Consider the following 11,133-nt stretch of genomic DNA (forward strand, 5'->3'; position numbering starts at 1 on the left):
TAACAAACAGGTGGGGAGGGATCTGTCTAGCACACAAATAAAGGTGGTAGTATTATGGGGGAAAAATACTCAAGGATTTAAAGGATATCTCATTAAACATACAGTTAGATGACAAAATCCATTAGGTATATATGAAAAAAATCAACTCAAAACAACACTCACCGGGAGGAAAGGCTTGGCTTCCCGCTTTTGCTACAGCTGGTATAAATTCCTGGGCCATCATCAAAGAAGCTTCCCAGTGCCAACTTCTGTCGGATAGATTCCCTCTCATTTTTCTGTGCCTAAAATTTCAGGAAAATAAAACATGCCGATAAGCAGGCAGATACATCACAACCAGAGGCAATCTAACTTCTAGGTCTCTTAGAACTGTAATATTAGACAAAAATAAAATAAAACAGGCCACAGCACAAGAGCATTTGAATTAATAAGAGCTGAAATGCAACCCATCATTCCTGACTCCAAGTCTGTGAGTTAATTTCAGTTCTTCAGAGCCCATTATGATCACTAGTCTAGGAAATCACCCTCATGGTACTAAATGGTTGTCATCAGGATGGAACTACAGCTGACTCTTGAACAACATGGGTTTGAACTGCTCAGATCCACTTACAGAAGACTTTTTTCAATAGTAAATACTATAGTACATCCATGACTGGTTGAATCTGTGAACCACACACAGGCATGGCTGACTTTAAGTTACAGGCAGATTCTCTACTGTACTGAGGGTCGACACCCCTAACCCCTTGTTAAAGAGTCACCTGTAGATTATTTGGTGCTTTCATCTTTCTTCTTACCTGCTAGATATGACAAGAGTAAAAGAGTAAAGGCATGGAGGACAAGCACTTTGTCCTAAATCAAATCGCTTTTATCTTAAATGAGGGCTCATGTCTTTTGCCTTCTTTACATGGTCCCTTTCAGTCCACTTTCTCTTTGGCAAGAACATCAATTCATTCAACTGACAGGCACCAAGCCTCTATGAGAGGCAGAAGCCATACTGTGACGCTGGAAGCAGGGCTCAGGATGGATAGACAGAGCCTCTGCCCCCACCCAGCTTACAGTCTTGATGGGGACATTTGTTTTTGTTCAATATCCTGATCTCACCGGGTTTAGAATGTGAGCAATCCTAACACAGTGCTTGGAATAGCTGGAGGATTCTCACTGGACCCATCTGTTTCATATTTTGAAGGGAAGTCAGGTCCATGTGCATAGGAAGAGAATTTGGTAAACTACACTACTGGGATAATTTGGATATGTTTACAACACTTGGCTTCCCATAAAAGTCCCATAAAAACTCACCATGCTGAACTTCTAAACCCTTTAAACAACAGGAGAGGAGATTAGACATGATTTCCTTAGTTAAAAATAAACCCACAAAAAACAAATATAATGAGTTGGATATTCTGGGGTGAGAATGAGACTTAGGTTTTCTGTTTTTGTGGGGTGAGGGGTCTGTGAGAAGCACCATTTTAAGTTTTGAGCAGGGAGCTGAAGACGATGCTGACCAAATTATATTACACAACACAGCTCAGGTGATGGGGTGTGGTCACAGAGTACCCCATCACCCTGATTCTCCCAGGAGGTGGTTCTGGAGCCACATTTGCTGCCTCCAGTACCCACAAGTTACAGCGGAAGCTCTGATCCACCATCTGAGCATCACTGTCACAGTAATGAAATGTACAACCTACCGTAAGGACAGGCTGAAAAAGGGCTTCATTTCATTCCCAAGTGAAGGGCAATATACTATAGGCTAAGGAGGCTGTCTAACATGGTAGTTACTAGTCACATGTAGCTATTTACATTCAAATTTAAAATTAATTCAAATAAAAAATTCAGTTTCTCCAGTCTTACTACTACATTTCAAGAGCTCCAGAGCCACAGGTGGCTCTAGCAGATACCATATTGGAAGCTCAGAATAAAATATCCGACAGCGCAGCCCCGCTAAGACAGCGTTAGCTTCAACAGTCTGCACCAGGATTTCCTGCAGAGACTTAAAAATGCACATTCCCATCGCTTCTGAGCCGTCTGGCTAAGATCAAGTGTAAAATATACACTCCTAGTCTCTAGCACCGGATATTTAGTTTCAATAGGCTTTCCTTCTAGTTCAAGGAAAGCTCTTTATTTTCCTTTTTTCTAACATTTAAAAAGTCTTGGACACTATAACCATTCTTTCAACTTTCATATTTAGCAATTATATTTAAATCTATCCATCTACTCAGGTATCTTCCTATTTTGTCACGTATCCATGGAACTGTGTCATACTAGCAGCTATAGAGTGTGTGTGTGTGTGTGTGTGTTACACAGCCACAAGGTAAAAGACTGCTTCTGTACAGTTACAGATGTGATGCTGATCTCATTTGATTACTGGGCTAGCATAGCACTGAGCCCTGAGAAGGTAACCACAAGGTTGTAAAGGGAAGTAAAGAATGCTCTTAATTTCACTAACCACTTGCAACTGTATTTTTGGAAACCTTAGTTAAAGCAACCCACCCTTCCAAATATGCAGGGCTGGTACTTACTGGTGATGGTCCTGCCAAAATAGAACCACACTTGACATCTTTACTTAAAACAAATTCATTTCAAAATCTCAAAATCTGCTCCGCAGATTTAACATAGTCAGAGAACTTATTTCTGAATCCATGTAACAGACAAGAGAGATTATTACTCAATGTCCTCTACAGTCAGAAAACTGTTGAGTGGAATGAAATATCCAAATATAAAATCAGTAGATCATAACATGAGTGTTAATGACCAATATTGTCCAACATTATCCTGGGGTCTGGAAGAGGTTTTCTTTAAAAAAAACACCTATCCCGGGTGTAAAGGTGTTAACATACCCTTAATTCCATGTCTGTCCTGATTTACTTGGTATGTTAAAGCGATAGATAGCAGCTGCTAAGTCACTTCAGTTGTGTTCAACTCTGTGCGACCCCATAGACAGCAGCCCATCAGGCTCCCCCATTCCTGGGATTCTTCAGGCAAGAACACAGGAGTGGGTTGCCATTTCCTTCTCCAATGCATGAAAGTGAAAAGTGAAAGTGAAGTCGCTCAGTCATGTCCGACTGTTAGCAGCCCCATGGACTGCAGCCTACCAGGCTCCTCCGCCCGCGGGATTTTCCAGGCAAGAGTACTGGAGTGGGCTGCCATTGCCTTCTCCTGATAGATAGTAGAGAAGGTCTTAAAAATATTCTTATTCATGTTAATTACAATTTTAATACCAGAATACTTAATAACAGTTTAAAGAGGTCTGTTTTATGAATGGATAAAGAACTTGTGGTACATTTATACAGAGAAATATTACTCAGCCACAAAAAGGAACAAATTTGAGTCAGTTGCAGTGAGGTGGATGAACCCAGAACCTCTTATACGGAGTGAAGTAAGTCAGAAAAACAAGTGTTGTATATTAATGCATATATATGGAATCTAGATAAATGTTACTGATAAACCTAGTAGAGAATACACTTGTGGACACAGTAGGGGAAGATGAGGGTGGGATGAATTGAGGAAGTAGCATTGATATATATATATATATATATGTATGTATGTATACACACACACACATATATACGATCATGTGTAAAGTAGTGGAAAGTTGCTAAATAACACAGGGAGCCCAGGCAGGCACTCTGTGATAACCTAGATGGGTGGCATGGGGGAGGGGAGGGAGATTCAGGAGGGAAGGGATATACATATATATATATATATACTGGAGGCATATATATATATATAGACTGATTACATTGTTGTTGGAGAAGGCAATGGCAACCCACTCCAGTACTCTTGCCTGGAAAATCCCATGGACGGAGGAGCCTGGAAGGCGGCAGTCCACGGGGTCGCTGAGGACACAACTGAGCGACGTGACTTTCACTTTTCACTTTCATGCGTTGGAAAGGAAATGGCAACCCACTCCAGTGTTCTTGCCTGGAGAATCCCAGGGACAGCGGAGCCTGGTGCGCTGCCATCTATGGGGTCACACAGAGTCGGACACGACTGAAGCGACTTAGCAGCAGCAGCATGTTGTTGTAGGGCAGAAACCAACACAAAATGTAAAGCAACTTTTCACCAATTAAAAAAACAAATAAAATTTAAGAACATAAAGAGGACTATTTTGTAATACACAAATGTCCCCCCCTTATCCTCTTCTCTCTCTGGATCAAGAAAAGTACAGGGGCTTCCCTGGTGGCTCAGTGGCAAAGAATCCACCTGCCAACGAAGGACACAGGTTTGATCCTCGATCTAGGAAGACCCCACATGCCACAGGGCAACTAAGCCCAACAACATGACGACTGAGCCTGTGCCCTAGAGCTCTGGAAAGGCAGCTACTGAAGCTTGTGTGCCCTAGAGCCTGTGCTCTGCAACAGAAGAAGCAACCGTAATGAGAAGCCTGGGCACCGAAATGAGGAGTAGCCCCACACTTGCCACAACTAGAGAAAAGCCCATGAAGCAATGAAGACCCGAAACAGCCACAAAGAAACAAATAAATAAAATAACAAATTAAAAAAGAAAAGTATGAGGAATATAAAAGTCACCATAATCCCACCACTGAGACACAGATCGCTGCTAACATTCTGGTATAGTTCCTTTTAGTTTTTTTCTAATCTTATGTGTGTATTTTTCCCTTTTTTCTAAAATTGAGATCACATTGTTTATTATACTTTGAGAACTGCCCTCATTCATTCAAAATCCTTTAAAGATACCATTGTAAATGGCTGCATGCCATTCTATCCTCTGGAGTTATCTTCTATTGTTACCCATTTGGGTTGTATCCAATTAAAAATGACATAGAAGTTAGCATTTTTATATCAGTCCTTGCCCACATGTCTGATTATTTCCTCAGGATAAGTTCCTGGAAGTGGAATTACCAGATCAGCTGAGTGTGAACATTTGTTGAGGCGCTTGACACATTTTGTCACATTGCTCGAGAGGAAATCTGTTCCAATTTACATGCCCACCAGCAACGTGAAAGGGTGCAGCTTTCACTATATCCTGGCTAACACTGAGTATTTTCACTTAAAAAAAAAGCTATTGTTTTTAATTCGATGGGGAAAAAAAGGGCTATCCTTTTTAATTTCTTTGATTACCAGTGAGATGAAATATTTACATTTTTTCAGTTAACATACTAGCTTTTCTGGAAACTACTTACTATGAGCTTTGCTTATTTTTCTATATAGGTCTGAGAGTTCTGAAAATTTTATAGAAAGCATATGATTCATCTTTTTGAGTTTGGAACCTAAGTGTTACATAGTTCAGTCAATAGTGCAGTCCATCTGAAGTATCCGCTGGCTCTGTGCTTGGAAAACCCTTCCCAGTCCAGAAGTAAGGGCTCCCACTTGATGTTGGAGGATTCATTGAGAAAACTTATGTAAATTGCTTAGTAGTAGTACCGGCCCTATGGTAATGTAAATCTGCAATAAATAGTAGCTGTTATGATTAATCCTCCAACCATTCTTGCTCTGAAGATGAGGAAACAGAGGCTGCAGGAGGGATACCCTACTATTAGATAGAAGAGCAAGGATTCAAGTCCATCTTTCTGGGGCCACATCTCCCAGATCCTCTTCCACATGGAAAGAGTCCAGGCGGACACCATGCTGGAGATAGATATGTATCAACTTCTTTCCTGAAATGGATGTGACGCTTTCTTAAAAAAGGAGAACACACCTGACTTTAAAACATATACTCTGCATGGCTAATCATAACCACAAACATTTACAACACAGATATCTTCTCATTAGAGCCACTCTCTTGCCATCACTGCTCAATCTTCTTTCTGGAACAAATGTGATTCCTAACATTTCAAATTACTATATTCAACTGACTAGTAAAACAGTTTTTCTCTGAAACTTCAACAATTGGAACCCAATTTCCTTCCAGTTGCCCACATGTATAAAGTAGGAGTGTGTGTGTGTGTGTGTGTGTGTGTGTGTGAAATGGAATATTCCTTGCCATATCAGTAAACAAAGGATACCATAGTCCTCAGCAATTGCGGCCCTCTAACATGAGTTGGGGAGCCTTGAGGAAACTCAGGAAGGAAAGAATATCTGTCATCTAGCAGCCATCAGACTGCAGCCACTCCATACGCTGAGCCCTAAAGAAACTCGGGAAGTGAAAACACAGGATATTGGCCCCAAATAGCTGAGGTGCATACCAAAGGAATGATTTGAGTGAGCCTAGACTCTAGCATCTTCCCATACATAGAAAAGTGCTAAATTCCTTAATTTGGGATATCTGGTTTTCTTTAATCAACAGTTATCTTTTGCTGTTCAGATCATCTGCCCTTTATTGCAAAACTTTTCTTTGTAATTGAAGGATAATTGCTTTACAGTATTGCATTGGTTTCTACCAAACATCAACATGAATCAGCTGCAGGTTTACCCATTTCCCCTCCTACTTGAACATCCCTCCCGCCTCTCTCCCTATCCCACCCCTCTAAGTTGTTACTGAGCCCCAGTTTCAGATCCCTAAGTCATACAGCAAACTCCCATTGGCTATCTATTTCACACAGGGAACTGAACTTCCCCACAATGCCTCCTTGGAGCAGTTCTCTCAGGGTTACTTGAGATGCTGACTACTGGGCTTGAAGTCCTAAAAATTCTCACCAAATAAAACATAACTCTCAACTTCGAGGTTGAAAGTATTTTTCAAGTCTACATTTGTGTGCACGTATAGTTTTGAGGTTCTTTTGTCCTCTAAGGAATTATACCTGCAGGGCAGTTATGTCCTCTAAGCCACCAAAGCCCAAAGATGCCCCAGGGTGAAGAACAGCGGACACAAACTACACTCTGCGACTGTGTTTATGGCAAGTTGAGTCACGTCCACTCCTAAAACAGCCTTGGGAAACACTGTCGTAAAACCAAAGTGAAACATCTAAAATCAATGTTGCTAGCAAAATGCAAGAGGGCACCTGAGGAGCAGCGGCTCATCACTACGAGACAGAATGGCTCTCACGACCCTCATCAAGAGTGAAAATGCTCTCACAGATTCACCATTGTCCAGTCACAGGCAGTTTTTGTCCTCGCCTGTCACCGAATTTCCCACTGCCACCCTCTGAGCCTGGGCAGATAAGGCTCACAATGGCTTTTGAGGGCATCACGTGAGCAGAGATCTCAGAACATGGACCACTGAGCCCTTGGACACTCCAAACGCCGGGGCTCAGCCTTTCCCATTGTGTTCTAAGTCCCCAAACTCGACAAGAATCAAGACGGGCGTTTGGTAAAAGCAGTGCTCAGTCATGTCCTACTCTTTTGCGACCCCATGGACTGCAGCCTGCCGGTATCCTCTGTCCATGGAATTAATTTTCCCAGGCAAGAATACTGGAGTGGGTTGCCATTTCCTCCTTCAAGGGATCTTCCCAACCCAGGGATTGAACTTGTGTCTCCCTGCACTGGCAGGCAGATTCTTTCCATCTCCAAATCTGGTCCATCCCAAGTTCTTTTCATATTTTCCTTGGGATGTGGCTGTACCCAGTCCTTACATACCTGTTACCCACACCCCTCCTCTGGTCCTGTCTTCGCCTCGCTCAGTTCTGTTCCCCTTGCTAGCAGCATCTGGTTGCTGATGCAGGAGCCACCTAGTCTTCCACATGCTGATCTTATAAATTTATAAGCAGAAAATTGTGTATTTTGCACATTTCTAAACTTTATTTGACAAACTGTATTTTTGTGAGGGCAGCTGCAGGCCCACCAGCGTTCTCAGAAACACACAACATCCTGTGCCTAAACCTATAGCCAGCTGGCGCTCAGGATACTGCCAGCAGCTGCTTCCTTCTGACCCCTCCACAGATGCTGGTCCCATGTAGCCGGAAAGCGCCTGACCCAGAGGAAGGGGTTCCTTAAATTCTCTAAAGCAGGAAGACACGTAAGGAAGCTTGGCTTAGAGAATCAGGGAGAACAGTTGATGCAAACGATTCAGCGGCGCTTTGGGAACAAAGGCAGACGTGAGCTTAGGCGCAGTGACAACCTGAGGGTGGATGGAATTCAGTTATGGGGAAAGAAGTAGGGGAAAGGAAAGCATTTCTCCCTGGTTTCTTGTTTTCCATCTCTTCTCTGGGTTGATCTTCCCCTCCTCCCCAGCTCCATGGTTTCCTACTTCTACCTGTTCACTATGGGAACAGAAATGGCCTGTTATTATTGGATGTGCTTATTTTACCATGCTGTCTCAGTACAATTCACTGTAAATCCTGTAAGATACCACTTCCAGCAGCCTCCTTCCTGCCTTGCTAAGGTTGTTAACTCTGTCAGGGCTTCTTATACCCCAGGGTGCATACCAATCACCTGGGGATATACATTCTGATTTAGGGCCGGAGAGCTTGCATTTCTTTTTCTTTTTTTAAAATTGGGGTATAGTTGCTTTGGGCTTACCAGGTGGCACTAGTGGTAAAGAACCCGCCTGCCAGTGCAGGAGATGTAAAAGATGCGGGTTCAATCCCTGGGTTGGGGAGATCCCCTGGAGGAGGAAGTGGTAATCCACTCCAGTATTCTTCCCTGGAGAATCCCATGGACAGAGGAGCCTGGTGGGCAATAATCCATAGGGCTGCAAAGAGTCAGACACAATTGAAGCGACTTAGCCCACACGCAAAGCTGCTTTACAATGTTGTGTTAGTTTCTGCTATACAATGAAGTGAATTGGCTATATGTATAAATATATCCCCTCCCACCCCACTCCTTCCATCCCACCCCTCTAGGTCACAGAGGTGAGATCCCTGTGTATGTAGCTACTTCCTACCAGCTATCTCTTGTGCACATGATAGTGTGTATATATATATATATGTATCAACCTCATTCTTGAGACCTTGCATATCTAACACGCTCCAGGAGTTGTGAGGAGTTAGTAGGCTCACAGAAGGTCCTCTCTCCCTCTCTAAGCTCAAGAAGCCTCCAGGCATGAATGTTCTTTCTCCATCTTTCACCTAGGCGTCCCACATAAGTCTCAGGAAATGTCTGTTAAAGTGATGACATAAACATTTTCCACCAATGGGGAAAAGGAAAGCAATGTGCCATTGAGAATAAACCTCCTGAGGTCTGGCAGCTGCCTTATTCCAGGAGCTGATGAACACCCTGGTCCCCCAAGGCCCAGGAAGAAACTTGGGCTGTAGGGACCTTGCTGTGAAGCCAGCATGCCAAATGGAGAATGGCACAGGTGTATACCCGCACAACGTGGTCGTCTCTCTCTGTTCACAAGTTTCTTTAAATCAGTAGTGCTCAAATTTGATTATGCATGAGAATCACCCGGAGGGTTTGCGAAACCATACACTATTTCTCTGATTTAGAAGGTCTGGGGTGAGGCTGAGAAAGTGCATTTCTAACAAGTTCCCTGATGCTGCTGGCTCAAACACCTTGAGAACCATGGTTTTAAATACCTGAACCGATCAAGGAACTACACAGGGCACAAAGCTGGTACTCTTCAACGGAGCACAGCTGTGTTGCCTATGGACTGTCCAGATTCCGGATCCAGGTGCACTGCATTGGTAGCTGTCTGCTCTCTGCAGACAGGCCTTGACAGGATGCCTGTTTTGAAGCGATTAATGTGCCCATTGCTTCAGTGCAATCTATTGCCTAGTGATATCTGGCATCATTGCTATTAGCAGCATCTACCGGGGAATGCAACTGGGATTCTGGAGCTCCCTGCAGAAAAGAACTCTTCCTTTAGGAGAATAATAGTGACTCTTATTTCTCTCCTTAAGAAAGGAACTTTTACTCTAAATTTATAGGCAGCATTCAAGTGCGAAGGAGTCTGAGACTTTTAAACATTAGGAACCAAAAGGACAAACTATTTGTTAATTTGGAAAATTTTCTTTTAAACAAAAAATAAAAACAAAACCCCCCAAATATTGATAGTATTTTCTAATTATTTTCTCATTGAAACAACTTCAGGTTTGTCACAAGATCAAAATATAAACACAGCATTCTGTAAGAATACAGATTGCATGCTTTTGAATGGCAAGGGCAGAAATACTTGCTCTGGGCAGGTTATTTCAAGTTCTTGCATCTGATTTCATCCGCTGGGAAGGCCTTTACGATTCTTAGTGGAAATGTAAGTTAAATAATTAAGTATCTTCCCATTGTATCACTGAAATGGATATTAAATCTGGGTGCTTTTTTTCAGTTTGTCTTTCTGACATTCTCTATTTCAGACACTTACACTAAACAATTCAGAAAAGTTTCCTGAAGTGCTGTTGAAATCTCTTACCTTTGCATCCCTACACTGATCTGCCTAAACAAGTCCTCTGGACTAGATGTCAGGCCGGGCTGTTGGGCAATGTTGAGGCCTGGGTTTGGCTTGCTCAAAATCAGTACTCAGGAGAGAGCTGCCCTTAGATCAAGTCCAAGACAGGTATCCAAGCAGGGCCCAGGAGCCTCCTGACACCTATTTTACTTAAAAATTTGCCAATAGCAAAAGTGTTGGGATACCAGTCCAGAGGATGGAGATTTTTTTCTTTTTTTCACTCTTGGTTAATCCTGAGGGTGGTTTGGCCTATTTACTGCATTCCTTTTCCTCCAGCTATTGGGAGAGGGTATTAAAGAAAGGAGGCAGACAGAAATGCTGGGTGCACCTTGAGCTCTCTCCTTTTCTCAAATGACTGCCTTCAGAGACTACTTTTAACAGGACAGTGTTATCTGGGACTCTATTTTTAACAGGCACCATCTTACAAGTCTGTAAAACCATCTCGGTCATTCGGTGTCACCGTCAGAACACAACAGTTCAAAACACCACTGCAAGGTGATGAAACGGCCAAACTACAATCAGCCACAGGAAGCTGGGTCCCCTACCTCCCATGTCAGGGTGGGCTGCCCACGTGGGGGAGTTGAACACATGTGCGTGACCAGGAAGGAGTGCAGGAGCCCAGAGCAGGGCAGTCAGAGCCAGGAAGACCCAAGTTAACCTCTCCACTGTGACACTTAATAGTGCAAGTTATGAAAACACTTTAAGCCCCAGTTTCTTTTTCTGAAAAAAAGGGATAAAGATACCTTATTTTTTAGGTTGTATTAAGGATGAAATAAAATACTATATAGAAAGTACTTGACCCAGTGTCTGACCCAGAGAGAAACTCATTAAATGGTCCAGTTGTTAATATTAAAGGGAGGGGTGGGGTAAGTTGCTGAGAAGAGTGGAGAAAGGGATGAGAGAGATCCAGAAATGTCC

General features: G+C 42.8%; 1 protein-coding gene across 2 annotated transcripts in view; it reads right to left on the bottom strand.

Moving 5' to 3' along the window:
• Nucleotides 1-11,133, bottom strand: part of SCHIP1 (schwannomin interacting protein 1) — a 62,962-nt gene that overhangs the window by 33,876 nt on the left and 17,953 nt on the right. For both annotated transcript variants that reach the window (XM_010839850.1, XM_010839849.1), the window contains exon 2: nt 163-281. In XM_010839850.1, the coding sequence (XP_010838152.1) occupies nt 163-281 (119 nt within the window). The remainder of the gene's footprint in view (nt 1-162; nt 282-11,133) is intronic.

The sequence above is a fragment of the Bison bison genome, unplaced genomic scaffold (genome assembly GCF_000754665.1).
Source record: "Bison bison bison isolate TAMUID 2011002044 unplaced genomic scaffold, Bison_UMD1.0 scf7180017864135, whole genome shotgun sequence".
Taxonomy (NCBI): domain Eukaryota; kingdom Metazoa; phylum Chordata; class Mammalia; order Artiodactyla; family Bovidae; genus Bison; species Bison bison.